The following is a 14,959-nucleotide window of genomic DNA, read 5'->3' as shown; positions in this document are numbered from 1 at the left end:
AAAAACTAAAGGCATTAACACTCAAACTTAAGTATTCACAGTTTTGACAAAAAGCCCACAAAATGACAAAAGCATAAACAGCCTTATAGTTGATATCATAAAATGCCAAAATATATGCCACTGTGGAAAAAGATTTATGCCTTAAATGAAATCTGCTTCTCAAATGTTTTCATTACAGAAGGTTAAAGTGTACAATCTTCCACATGATTTTAAATATTCGCAATAAAACTCAAGCACCTCGACAGTAATGTGCAATGGGTCAACAATCTGCCAGATCATTAGCGAGAGGACATCAACAGCCACTAGAACACCAACAGTAGTGTAGAGTTTCCAGGGCTCCAAGTGCTGTGAGAAAAGAAAGACTATCATATCAGTCATCTATCAATTTTTAGAAACCTACATATATTTACATGTCATTGTTTTTATACATTTATTTTATATAAAGCTATGTGTGTTTATAAATGTACATATAGATTAGTGTTTATAAATATACATCGGTATCTTTATTTATCTACATCCGTCACTGTTTTTATAAAGTTATATGTATCACAGTTTTTATAAATCTACATCTATCAGTGTTTTTATAAATCTAGTCGGTTTTTTTTAATTATCAACAAACAGTACAATAATTAGTACAATGTTTCAAAGTGGATAAATAAACCCTTTGTAATGGCCTGAAGTATTTCTAATGCATCACATAAAATTATTTCCCCATTTTGTGAAATATGTTAAATATGAACCTGGCAAAAAATGTTATCTTACTAAGTGCAGAGTTATTTCAGCACCGGTTTGTCTCCATTAGCCTAGCCCTGCTGGGCTCCTCTATGCCACCAGTTCTGCTCCATATACTTGTCTCTGCTTGTACTTGAAGTGCATGAAATTACTTGAGAGCCCCAATTTCACCATATTCTGCTTAGGAATCTTACTTCCTTCAAGTAATTCTCATAGCACATTGGCAAACTGCCCCAGCATGGACATCAAGAGAGCTGAAAGTCAGCCACATTTGCTCGGCATGAGCTGAAAAGATCAAATCCCTGAACGTTGAATTTCTAAAAGTAACTTAAATACTCATCCTTATTCATAAAATTTCAAAAACTTGTACTTGGAAAAAAAGATTATTATACTATCAAACACAGACTGAGGGAGAGAAAGAGAGCGACAGCTGAAGAAGGTCAGAGTGCAGGATGGTTCGAGGAAAAGAAGGCCAGTCTCTGATGCAAAAGCCCCTATCCTTGTTTGTAGGGAAGTGGTGTCTAAATTAAAAACCGTGAGTAATGTATGATTCTTTAATGTGCAGGTTTTGTGAATCATTAAGACATTTTGATGCCCATATACAATTAATTAGGCTTAGAGCTCTTCCTAATTCAGCATAATTTCATCTTACATCAAACCTACCCACCAAGTGCCATGGCTTACCTTCCTCCTGTCTTTTTTCTCATCTTTCTTTGTAAAGACGGTGTGAACCCACCAAATCTTCGTGAACATGCTGCCATAGGCTAAACTGAAACCCAGTCCCAGCAACCACAAGCGAAACTAGAAAGAGAGAGAGGGACAGAGAGAGAGAGAGAGAAAGAGAGAGAATATCAAGAGCATTGGATCCATTGCCACACCATTCCTTTGGATACACGATGGAAAAACACAGTGTGAGAGGATGAGGGGTCAAAAAGAGAGGAGGAAAAAGAGTATGTGTGAGAGAAAAGAGTTTGACATTCGTTCCATTACCTGACACACCACAGGAAACTGTGATTCCTTCACATGTTGTCCATCAATTCCCAGGGGAAAGATGGCCGCAAGCGCGAGCACACAGCCCACAGCCGTAATGTTGTTCAGGTACGGCTGAGAGTTCTGGATGTACCTGTCATGGCACAAATGTTCTAAACACGGTGTTCTCATCTGAATTTTTTAGAGAATTACACACACATGAACAGACTTCACACTGAATCTACAGAGCTTAAATGTGTTATCATACCAGGAGTAAAGAATGCCAAAATACTACCGTATATTCTATATCAGATTAACTGTAGTAAATGCATGAAACAAATGCAGTACCCTGCATCTTCTCTCAGTATGTGACTCTACAAAAAGATTTTTAAGAGTACAATGACTGCATTAAAAAAGGCTTCAGCAAAGAATCCATCTTATGCTGGATGGATTTTTTTTTACCTCCAATGTGTCCCACTGTATGTTCAATGATTTTATACAGTAGGTCTTGAATTCGTTATCCAGGAACTAGGCATGCTAAAACCTGCGATATCCCATCCACTGTGAACTCCATTTTTCCTCATAGGAATCACTTTTCTAAGTGATACAGATGGATTCATTTACAGAGCGCACACTGGAGAAAAGCAGGAGGAGAAACTGAGTCTCGTACCACTGAGATTCTACAACTGGTGGTCACCCTGGACCTAACTACACCACACCAACCTGCACTGCACAATCTGAATGTGGCAGATCACTGACCGAACATTGCTGTTGTAGATGTTGAAAGTGAGACACATTATGCCCAGTAAGATCCCCAGGCCAGCGAAGACAGACACGGAAATGAACAGCTTCTGGGAAAGGAAGCGAAACTTCTCGATCACCCTTGTATGATCAGCTGGTGGTCCTGCCCCTGCACAGAGTATAGAAAGGGGTCGGTGGGAGACACACAAGTCAGAGAACCTACAGCCAAACCAGAGCGCAACACACGTAGATGCCATCACAGCAAAAGGAGCAGGAAAATGAAGATGAGACCATGGAGGCATGCACAAGACCACCAAACTCAAAAAGTAAAAACACTGATGAGGTATGTCAACTTTCAGAGGAGCAGAGAAATTATATTGGCGCTTAGAACACTGAGTCAATGGAAGAGCAATCAGTCGCTGTGCAGTCAAGGCTTGTTATCGAGGGAATAAAGTCACTTGGCATTGATACAGTCGTCTGGAGAGCTGGCAGGAGGAGTGAGGTTTAGAGGCTCCTTAAATAAGGCATTTCATTTGCACTTTCAGTTGTGGAATTTAAAGTAGCTGTGCAGCTTGAAAAATGAATTGCTTCAAATGAATCATTTCATAAGCCAGTATATAAAGAACCTAACCAGATGAACCAAAGCATATGGAATGCACTGATGACTAAATACAGAAAGTCTTTTGACAATCAGGATCACCGAGAATAACTCTATTCTCTCCTATTTTATATATATTATAATATATATTTATATATATTATAAATGTGCACTTCACATTGGTTTCCCAGGGGCTCTAAATGGCACTATACTAAGTACGGCACCTGCCAAACCTCCCTAGATACTGGATGCAATGTAATACTTGCTGGCAGAAACCACCAACCCTGCCAAACAAGCTTCTTGTTGCAGGTGTGCTGAGAAAGGGAGTAAATGGGGGGAGATAGCGTGGCTGCTAGATTATAGATGGTCATCATTATCAGGGACAGGGCACAAATGGACACGTCCTCATTAGTAGCTAGGCTCTGGGCAACGCAGGGAATCATAGCGCCTGTGTTTGTTTTCATACTTCTCATAATGTCAAGACACAGATGGGTCTGGAGTGACATCCTGACACTTGCCTGTCACTTGTCTGGACAGAGCAGCCCTGTTGCTAAGCGAACACGTGCGTGTGCATGCTGAGAGTTGTGGGTGTGTGTGAGCTGGAGAGTACTGTCACTCGACGCATTTACACACCAAACCTTCCTTCGTCCTTGATCTAAGAATCAGGACAGGGTGTTGCCATGGAGACCCTGCTTCACAACCATCGCCAAAGCAATTTGGAAAGGAAAGTCGTGCTCAAGTGGTTGTCACAGGCTACCATGAGGCAGCTGAGAGAGAGTGAGAGCAAGCAATATGTTGCAAGCATGCACACAGACTGCAAATGAGTTCAGCACAAGGTTCAGCTGTACATGCAGACCTAGGGTCAGCTTTACCATTTCATACTCTTTCAGAAGCCAGCAAGCTGGCTTCAGAATAGGACCTGCAACTTGATGCAATCTTATGGGTACACAAAACCGCCTGCAAAGTGATAATCCTTCAGGATTTGCTGGGTATTTTGGATCTTGTCTCATTTCAGATGTGTTAAGCAAGCACATAGACTAGGTGGGTGTATGTAATTTTGTGGGCCTGTAAAATGAGCTGTAAACAAATGCCCTGAATAGAGATTACTGAAATTAGCAGAAAATGGCTGGAAAATACATAGGAATTAGCTGCCGCAGCATAAAGTAGGTTTCAACAGCTGGCATGTGTCAGCAAGCGTGCTAAGATTAGAGGTGCTGTGTACAGAAAGGCAGTCTCGTTAAATCTTCAGTGTCTGTTTCTTTGGCCATTTTTACATGTCATGACAAAATCAGAGACATGCAGCTGGAATATTTTTGCTGCATTTAGCAATTTGAATATGCTAAACTTGTAAAGTTGGGGGAAAGCTTAGTCCTTTATTAAATTAAATACATTAAATACACATCAAAACTTCTCTATCCTAGCACATAGGTAATGAAATGTACTTTACTGGCTGTCCATAAAGCTGATATCCTGGATCTTCAAATGAAGACTGAAGATTCACCTCTTCACTGGGCCACTATCACTTTTGTATTCTTAATACTGTCCGCCTATTGTTACATACTATTATGTATTTGATAGAGATTACAAAGCACTTCTTCTGCAAGTTGCTCTGGACAAGGGTCTTTTCCCAATGCTCCAAATGTAAATGTATATATTAGGTCCATATGAAAGACAATAAAGAAAAATTACACATCTCTGTGAAGTCATATTTAAAATAGACTGATTTAATTACTTGCTTCATCAAGACAATCAAGGCATGACATTGTTGTCCAGTCATAGAAAGTGTAAGTCACAACATAACTATCCAAGGATCTCATTTTAAGTAACTAATTTTTCACTTCTGGCAGTTGCCATTGGCCTTGATGTCCACTCGAAGAATAAGCCAGAACTCTCATTCTTCTTCTCTGATGTTGGGCAGTGTCATTTTGCCAATGTGGTTCTGACAGAGCTAGGCACTCAGTGGGATCACAGCACGAAGCACTGATTTAGAGCTTTAATCAGGCCTTGCACACAGGGGGTGGCTGGGCAGGTAAACAGCACACAAAATATGTGAACGGTGAGTCAACCCCAAAGCAAAGTGGCACACGATCCCTTTCAGGGGGAACTGGAACATTACTAACTCTTAGTATATATGTGTTTTATGTTTAGTAACGTGGTTTTTAACACTGTGATAATATTTTGATCACAGTTTGCTCATGGTATTTAAACTTCTACATAGAAGGTTGGGTTGAAAATTATGAAAGTGGTCTTGCATGGAAATTTCTACCAACCTGTTGGCTAATCACATACACTCACATACAGTCACGTCAGCGATGTATGTAAAATGTAATAAAAATAAGTTAGTGCCTTATATACATTGTTTGAATTACATCTAACAAGGCTCACAGATGTCCTATGCTTATATACCACTAAACCAATGATAAACCTGTAATAAACCAATCAAGTCCATTTCTGCTCTCTTCATTTTTTTTTAAATTTTAGATGAAAACTATCAAACCTAAAGAATTGTTAGAAGGAAACTTCCTTTGGAAACCATCACTCCTGGTTTGGTGATTTGTTAAGTAATAGTATCACCGTTAAATTGCTATTATGCAGGTCTATCATTCATTTTACAAGCGCAAGACGTCAGTTCAGTGTCCAGTTTATCTACTGTTGATGTGTCTTAAGGACACTACAGCCATGGACTCTCACATTTCAGTGTGTATGGGGCTCCAAGCGAGCTCAAAGGGCCTTTACGTGCTGGTGACATATGAAACATTGGAGCGGCACTTTGTCACGCCGGTAAAAATCAATAGCAGTAATCCTCAATTACTGCAAACCCAGGAGGTGTGAGAGGAGGATGAATGGAATGGAGAAAGCTGGAGACAGATGTCTAGACAGACGAAAAAATAATCAATGTGCCTCACCTATCCACTTGTCACTATTGTTCCAGGAAAGATTGCCTTTTGTGCTGTCATAATATCCAATCTTCTTGTAACTGCCCCCTGCAAAATGAAATGGAAGGGCTCTCAAAGTGCACAAAAAAACCATACGAGATTTAAACTACTACACATGCAAGATTTAGGCTACTATAATCTACCATTTGATATGACCCTCAGCTCCTCCTATATTGCTGTATATTGTATGACTGTAGCATGAGAAAAAGGCTTTCCTGAATGAGGCACAAAAGGCCAAATATTAATTCAAGATCAACAATAGGTCAGTATTTATTTGCAATAACTCTCCACATTGCACAGCTTCAGTGAGAGCGTCACTGCTTCACTTCAGCTTCACTCAGTACATTTAAAAAGCAGCAGGTAAAGTGGAAGTATGTTAAGAAAGATAATCCATTACTAGAATTAGGTTTCCTAAACACTAACTAGTTGATAGGTCTACAGTCCAATGAAAAAGGGCTTTTTGTTAAAGATTGCTTTGCTAATAGTGAACTTGGCTGATATTTAGGGCCTTGCCATAAGTACAAGGAACTAAGAAAATGGCCTGTGACCTTGCAGTTGCTCTATGAGTGTCCAAGCCATTCGAGAACCCTGGGCATCGAAGACAACATGGCCCTGAGAGAGACACAGATGCATATATTTATAAGAGATAAGACCGCCACATACAAAGTTGTTAGAAATCATAGAAACCCACCACTTTATAAATTCCCTGTGGATTTATGTACAATCTTACTTTTTTTTTTTGACATTCATCTTCACTTCACATTATACAAATGGATATTATTCGGTGCTTGTGAAAATTACAATATGTTTCTGACAAAATCTGGAGAAAGACACTTGCTGTCCATGCTTTGTTTATTGTTTATCATTTGCTGTTTGCCAAGTTGAATTTCTCACTCACTGATACTCCTTCAAATGAGCTGGTATTGAGAGCTCTGTATATCTCTTTTGTGATGTCCTTGTTATTGTAGTTGAAGTCTTCAAGTCTTTTTCCTTTTGCATGTAGTGGTGTGACAGTCTTGTTAAGGGCCAAAGCCAGCGCCCACACAGCGTCATATGCCAGAGGAGCCTCCTGGAAACCCCCAGTTTCTTCAGGGTTCTTCCCCCCCAGACGGGATGTGAGCTGTGCTACGAACTCTGCAGATGTCTGCGTGTATGTGAAAAGAGAGGCCAGTGCAACTGAGGTAGTTGTAATCAGGTCATGTATATTGCTAAATACAGTAAGCCACTGAAAGCAAAGCCAAGAACTACAGATAACCTAGTGCAGGTGAGTCATCCTTCTATTTCAAATTAGGCTGGCTGACTTGCCCACACCTGCTTCATGAGATTCTTTGAAATGCAAAGTTGTAGAGTAATTGGCAAGCAAGAAGCCCTTGCTCTGTTTTGAGGCAAATCTGCAAAAGAGTCTGTAGTTGTGTGTGCTAGACTCACTGTATATTATGTGAAGCCAGTAGGACATTACTTTGGAGTAGCAAGGATAATAATTTCACTGGTATCTTAAAGGTTGAGCTTGTACACTGTGTATTTGTGGGGGTGGTTAGCAGTAAGAACTAACATTACTAACTAGAACCAGAGTTGCTGACATATTTATCAAAATGGCAGTACATACATTCTCAACTCATGATTTTGATGCTACTACCATCTACCTGTTCTACATGATGTGCTACAGGACATCTCACCTCAATCATATGAACAGTTTATGCATGTTTCTAAACTCCCTGCATTCACCCACCTGTACACCAGGTTCCAGCCCCGCCCCATCTGGAATTCCTGACTTTACATACAGTACAGCTGTTCACATTCGCATCATTATAAAGCGGTCTGGAGGACTGTGACATTCCACTCACTAGGTTGGAGACTCCGCGAACAATCTCCGGGTTCAGCATGACAATCTCTGTAGTGACGTGACCTTCCACAGCCTCTGTCATGTCTTCCACACTGCAGTTGATGGCTGGGTCTTTGATCTTGAACCAGTTATCTGCATACCAGCCAATAAGAAACCACACATACTTTTTGCCATAGAGTTTCTCCTTGTAGACCTGCCACAGAGAAAAGGAGAGTAAGAACAGAAGATGACTAATTGTGAATTAATAAGGAATTTCAATGTAAATTGAAGAAATGCTATTTGAAACTTTATGACCAGGCCTGAGAAACATGTTTTGCTACTTAACTACCATCTTGTTTTCTCCCATTTTTAATGGTTATGCCAATTCTCAACCATCACCTGTCGTGACACCTACCAACCATGGGGGATGTGGCGAGCATGTGCTTCCTCCAAGATATGCCAAGTGTCAAATCTTTTTGATCTGCTGCCCCTGCTGCAACACATGGCAGCTCAACACACTCAGAGGACACCAGTAATTGCCATCATGAGCAAGCGGAGCACACAAATGTGCTGACTTGGCACAAGACCACGGCGGAGTAAAGCTGGCTTGAATTGCATTGGTCGTCATAATTTGTTATCAGGTTTGCCAAAAGCAGGATCAAAACAGCCCAGCACTTGCCTCACAGAAGACTTTTCTGGCTTCAGTCTCGTAGAAGAGGCCCACAATGATCCTGGCGTCCTGCCGCTGGAGAGGACAATGAACAGATAGAGTGAGCCAGAAGGCAGGCGAGGAAACAGGCAGTGTAACTTATCTTGGTCCTGTCCGTTCTCAAGAATACCTGTATAAACACTGTGTCCCTGCTAAATATTAAAAAGTAGTAAATAATGTATATCTAGGAGAACATTCGGTAGTGGAGGATGACTGTTTACCGTGCTTTCTGCAGTTTCACCTCTGACTGACCCTAACCAGGATCTACTTATTGGAACCCTAAAACAGCTAAGAGGAATGGCTTTCGTCATCCTTATCAGGAGAAACCTTTCATCAGGTAGGTATGTAACTTCAGCAAGGACACTTAACCCCAACTTTATGGTTCTTTGATCTCTTTTAATGGACTTAGTGACCATATGGAATGTGAGGCTACAAACAGCATTTTTAACTCTTCAGATTTGCAGATTTGCACACGTGCCTATATGGATCTCCTTTTGGAAATAGCATTGTGCATAACAAGTTGGACTGTGCTTAATCATGAATAAAATCCAACTAATCATCCTGACAGCTGAATCTTTAGGTTGCTTGTTTCTTTGCATCAACGTATGCTATTTTCTTTATTGGTTCAATTTATTTCTCTTCTTTTTCTTTACCTCCATGTCATATTACGCTACATGTGAAAATGATGTCTATGTTTTATTATCATCATACTGTATATACATGGGAACTTTTATAATTGTTATTAATACGTTTACTTCCTCAAAAGTTGAGGAAGACAACCTTAAACTGCCACAGAAGTGCTCAGCTATAATACACATATAATATCTAACTTAGTTTCTGTCTTTAAGTAGCTTGTCTTAGGAAAGTATATAACGGTTTTCCTTATATACTGTGGTTGTTTGTATTAATTGCTTTGATTCCTAGACTATCCCAGTATGAACTTGCTCAGGTAAAACCAGTATGATGAAAATCCTTCCTGAAGTGTATCAGGAAACCTAGCCATGACTTAAGTATCAATTTATTAGAGAAATGCATTTGTATCTGTTGTCATGTTGCTTTCAGCTGTTTCAGTTTATTTTCATTTATTTGGAAGTCAGTTGAGGAAAATGCCTTCACCTAATCTAAGCCTAGGGGGACTGAGATAATGAATATTCATAATTTCCAGCCTCAGGCTAGTTAGTTCATGTTTCGTTCGCTCAACCCCACTCCTTCACCTTAAAGTTGGTTTGTTTGTCGTTGGTAGAATTACAATTAGTTCGGTTCAGCCGGCAGTAATTAATTTTAATTTAAACAACTGCAAATCCAGAGTTAGAGCAACCTACATCAGTAACTGGCCAGACGGCTATACACCTGTAAGCACCTTTGGGACACCTTTAAAGACCTCGTGGTCTTCAGGAAAGTTCAGAGCAGTCCAAACAAATCGAACCAGCTCGTTTCGTCATCTTTTGAACACCTTTGGACAGAACATTAGGGTCACCAACCACACAGAGTGAAGGTTTTGGAATTACACTGTACACATTATACAGTTTTTCCGGACCCCAATCAGGCAGAGTTAGGCATTTTCTGTTGAATCTTTGGATGTTTTTCTCTCTTATTAGCATTTGGTTTCTGAGGATTGGGAGATTTTATCCCTTTCTTTCATACTAATAACTTATTAGTTAGCTTCGTAGGTTTTGTCCACTCTTTAATGCTGGTTTTCTCTCAGGTGAGTTATGTGCTAATTTCATTTGGATATCTGAGCCAAATCCGTTTATTCTACACGTACTATATATTATGAAGTTTAATTTTATTTTTTGATATTGATTAATCAATAAACTTCTCATTTGGGCATTAAACTTGTCATTGTGGAAAGTATATTTTAACCAATAGTATTAAGTCACTGCACACATTTCAAATTCTAATTTCAGAATGAGACTGATACAGTGTTAATTAACTTTCAGTAGTTAATCATTATGAATAATAATGAATAATATTTTTCCTATAACTATGGTGGTGACTCATTTACCAAAAATTCCTACATTTTTAAACAAATACCGCTACATTTCAATAGTGCAAAAAGTGTTTTGTGATCCTTTTCCAAATATACTCATTTTTAACAGTAGTCCTTACAAGATTTCAAAAGTGATTTTTTTTTATTTTTTTTTTAAATGTTCAACACACATCTAGAGAGATGTAAGCATGCTTAGACTCTACTGGGAGGGAGTGCAAAACCTCACAAGTCTGTTATGTCAAATAATGTTGCTTTAAAAATGATCATCTACTGTCGGTTTAGCCCCTGGTCATAGATGTGACAGGTGAAGTTGTCACTTGAAGTTGCCTGATGACAGGGACCGGATCCTAAGGGTGCCAATTCATTCCACATTGTGTTCATGCGCTGCACTGTCTGCCGGCTGGAGGACCACATGGCACAGGCCGAGCAGGTGAGCCGGGTGGTGAATTTTTCATCAAAGCACCTTCAGGTTTTTAACAGCCACGGCAGGATCAGTGAGGAAGCTCTGCCTGACGCTTATTTCAATCCCAGCCTCCTTCACCCTCTGTTCCAAATCATCCAGTGTCTGAGAGGAGACAAGGGGAGAGAAGGAAACAGAGAGAGGGAGAGAGAGAGACCAGAATGAGATGAGGTAAATACAAGAGAACGACAAACAGCAGATTTGGAGCAATAAAGGAAAAACAGAATAAAAGCAGTCACACAGCTGTGGAAAGAGAAACAGGTCACATGGTTGCAAAAAGAGAGACAGGTCACATGGTTGTGGAAATCGAGAGCAAAAGAGGAAGTGGTAAAGCAGCGAAAGAGGAAAACCATGCAAAGCAGAGAGAGGGAAAAGTGTCAAAGAGAGCCAAAGGAGATGAAACGGTGTAAGAGTGAGAAAGGGAAAAAACCTGAAAGTTAAAATGAGAAAGCAAAAGAGCAAATGGAAAATGACAGCAGAAAATTATACAGGGGAGAGAAGGAAAGAAAGGAGGGGTCTTTACCAAGCAGAATTAGCCTGGCAAAATATTGAAGAAGTGCTTGGGAGATTTATGACTCAGTCAATATTCTTCACAACCAAGATTCTAATGATCTCCCTGCAGAAGGAAGGTGATCAACTAGACTTTCATTCACCCTCTGGAACAGAAAATACTGGACATGTTAATCCAGAGTGACCAAAATAGAAGCTGACATAAGAGAAAGAAGTAAAGTCCCAAAACAAAGGTTCACAGGTGAAAAAGACAGAGATGGAAAGTGTAAACAGTATGAGTGACACCAAGACTTGAAATTCTAAGTCAGTCAAGTCTCATGCAAATTAGGGAGAGAGAGAGAGAGAGGGGAAAAAACCACTCCATCTTAGCTCAATAATGCCATCCAAGGATAAAAAGGTGAAAACACAAGCCGGCTATGTGTGAGAGCACAGTCTAAATTTCCAGTGAAGAACCAAATGTAACTGGACAGGGACACAATTGTTATTGTCATCGCCACACTGAAGATGAAATGGAGCAATGACTCTAGCATTTCACTTTTTGGGCTTAAGAACATCCATGTTTTAGCATCCTGTTCCTTGTTTTATAATTGTCATGATGAGGTGATGCGGCATGCAGTTCTGAGACATTTGGTTGGATAAGTGCAGTTGAAATGCTTCCGCACACTTTAGAATCCATCGCACTGTTGCTGTTGACAACCGCATCATCCGGAAGGACCTGTGACCTGGTTCTGCTGGCAGCCGTTCATGCCCGTGCTTCCATGTTTGTCAGAAGAGGTCTGACACAAATGGTAGGGTTTCCATATAGCTTTTTACCAAGCTGTAACCTGGCATGAGGTCATGCTAGTATATTCTAGTATGTTCTTTTTTTCCTTTGTATATTATTTGGGCATTCCCTATTAGGGTCTTCGAAGGCCTGGTAGGTTTGTGTCTGTTACTAAACTCAGAAGGGCATTGTTGTTTCCTAAAAATGTATCAAACGGTGGATTTTGACACACCTAATGTTTTGTTGACGCCTTAGACTGATGTTTTGTTAGAGTGTCATAATGTTTCACTTTACTAGCTTTTAAGTGTTATAATGTTTCACTTTACTAGCTTTTAAGTGTTATAATGTTTCACTTTACTAGCTTTTAAGTGTTATAATGTTTTACTTTACTAGCTTTTAAGTGTTATAATGTTTCACTTTACTAGCTTTTAAGTGTTATAATGTTTCACTTTAGTGTCACTGACAGCCACAGACCTCACATGCAAATAATACACCTACAAACAATTGTAGACCCTTTGTTGTTTCTCTTTGGCACAAAGTAACAATGCAACAACACACAGCTGGGCAGGTGGCAACTGAGCAGTAAACTCTCCAACTATGTTTGATGCCATAAAATGGAGAATGTGTTTTAAAAGACCCAGAAGTTCTATCACCCAACAACAAATGTTTTCGAATACTAGACAGGCCTATAAATTCAGTTTGAAATAATGCCCTAGCTGATGTCCAGTGCAACACTTGGAAAAACTACTGGCTTCAGTGTCCAACTTTTTTTTTTCTTTTAAGAGAAAATATTTGCACAGGGATCAGACATATCTAAATAAAAACTGACCGAAGTAAAGACTTCTGTCGTCTGCTGGATGGTGGCAATCTTGGTCCAGTTCCACTTCTGGAAGAGGTGCACACGGGTGGGGTTGTGCAGTGTTGCCGAGGGGTGTGTGCGGAAGAAGGTGGGGAAGCGCTGCCGGTTTGACAGGGCCGGTGAGCTGGAGCCGTACGAGAACTGCAGTGCAAGAGGAAAACAGAGGCACCAGTTGGACGTTGGGAGGTAAGGGTTAGTGTTAGCGGAGCAGAACTGAGCTGAACCTCTCTCCATAAATGCTGTGTAACATGCCAGAGGAACTCAGAATCTAATTTTAACTAATGAGCACCTTTCAGCAAACTGAACGGTGAGGTCAATATCGACAGTGCAACCAGATGCTTTCGCATGCCATGATTAATAATTCACTTTGCCAAAACTTGGTACAGCATGTCACTTTGACATTAATTATATTCCACAGGGAAGTATAACAACTGAATTTTAGAAGCCTGTGTAAATGCAATGAAACTGAAAACTGTTGGTTTTGTGAATAATACATCAGGTCTGACTTTTACTGATAATCATGTGATAACGTAATGACTGCTCTGCTATAGTCGAGGACCAAACAGAAATGTATCAGTACAGAATGTATATGACGCCTCCTGCAGGTCTATGAAGGAGTAATTGGTTGAGGAGAAATTTCAAATGTAGCAGAAGGATATTTCACGATGCACCACCAAGGCCGATTCAAACAAAGGCTTTAAAAATTACTTGCTAATGCATATTCTCACGGGTGCCAACTGGAAAAGAATATGAAACAACAATCTTTTCAAGAATCATTCTGAATTCATCTAAATTTCAGACTGATAGATTTTCCTGCTTTTCCTCTCTTCCCTCCAATTTAATTTCTAATTTTCTCTGTATGTTCTCCTTCTTTCCTTCGATCTTTTTTTCCTTCACATTTTTAAGTGTAGAGTGAAGAAACAGAAATAAGCTATTCGTCAGCTTCTTGGATCCCTGCATCCCACACTGCTAGACCAACAAATGTCATTAATCACAGCCTTGCATTCTGGGAGCAGTATTATTCCACAGTTAACTGAGGTAAAGATTATGGTGTACAATGTCCATATATTATATATTTCAGTCCTGTGACAGATGCAGAGTATACCGTAGACAAACAGTGCCAAAGAAAATTATCAACTCAATACAAACCAACAGGGGTGGTTTCCTACACATAAACTAAATAGCAATGTTAGAAGTGACTCACCACCAAAAGTGACCTTTTAGTCTAGTTTAGTATTAATCATGGTGCGGGAAAGTTGCCCACAGTGTAAGTTACTGTAACACATTTAATGTGGTTTCTTGTGAGCCTGAACAAAAAGAAGGTGGTCAAAGAGAGACGCACCACAATGAGGTTCCACATGCGAGCGGCTTCTGCCACCAAGGTTGACACGGAGCTGCAGCCAGGCATCAGGACAATCTTTATTGGGTCTGTGTAGAGGAGGTCATACAGGATCTTAGTGGCTTCCCCTGGGTCACACTGAGACAGACACAGATCGTGACAGAGATGGGGAGGGGAAGAGAGAAAGAGAAGAATGAGAGAGAGAGGGAGAAAGATAAACAATACTGATCGAGGTGTCATTACATTAGTACAATAATACCAACTACATTATTAAGACATTTGTGCCGTGCAAATTAGAAACCGGTGTGTGGTTTGTTTTACATGTAGTATGTATCTGCACAGAACATACTGATTATAGTATATGTGTACATTATACATAGTAATTTTGTGTACATTATACACAATAATCTATTCAATCCCTTGTTGATGAAAGAGATCTCAAAATCTTGATTATTGTTTCTACCAGAACTCTACATGCATTCAAGATGTCATATAAAACATAACTAAATAATCACTATGTATATTCCTCCA

General features: G+C 39.9%; 1 protein-coding gene across 2 annotated transcripts in view; it reads right to left on the bottom strand.

Moving 5' to 3' along the window:
* gabbr1a (gamma-aminobutyric acid (GABA) B receptor, 1a) overlaps positions 1–14,959 on the bottom strand; it is a 41,577-nt gene that overhangs the window by 8,167 nt on the left and 18,451 nt on the right. For both annotated transcript variants that reach the window (XM_027024482.2, XM_035534272.1), the window contains 12 exons: positions 14,432–14,566; positions 13,060–13,230; positions 10,961–11,062; positions 8,478–8,543; positions 7,821–8,012; positions 6,875–7,120; positions 6,525–6,588; positions 5,947–6,024; positions 2,461–2,611; positions 1,723–1,855; positions 1,417–1,533; positions 238–345 (listed from right to left, as the gene is read on the bottom strand). In XM_027024482.2, coding sequence (XP_026880283.2) covers positions 238–345; positions 1,417–1,533; positions 1,723–1,855; positions 2,461–2,611; positions 5,947–6,024; positions 6,525–6,588; positions 6,875–7,120; positions 7,821–8,012; positions 8,478–8,543; positions 10,961–11,062; positions 13,060–13,230; positions 14,432–14,566 — 1,563 coding nt within the window. The remainder of the gene's footprint in view (positions 1–237; positions 346–1,416; positions 1,534–1,722; positions 1,856–2,460; positions 2,612–5,946; positions 6,025–6,524; positions 6,589–6,874; positions 7,121–7,820; positions 8,013–8,477; positions 8,544–10,960; positions 11,063–13,059; positions 13,231–14,431; positions 14,567–14,959) is intronic.

This window comes from Electrophorus electricus, chromosome 15, assembly GCF_013358815.1.
Source record: "Electrophorus electricus isolate fEleEle1 chromosome 15, fEleEle1.pri, whole genome shotgun sequence".
Lineage (NCBI taxonomy): Eukaryota > Metazoa > Chordata > Actinopteri > Gymnotiformes > Gymnotidae > Electrophorus > Electrophorus electricus.
The sequence above is the reverse complement of the archived record's forward strand: the minus strand, read 5'-3'. Positions and strand labels throughout refer to the sequence as shown.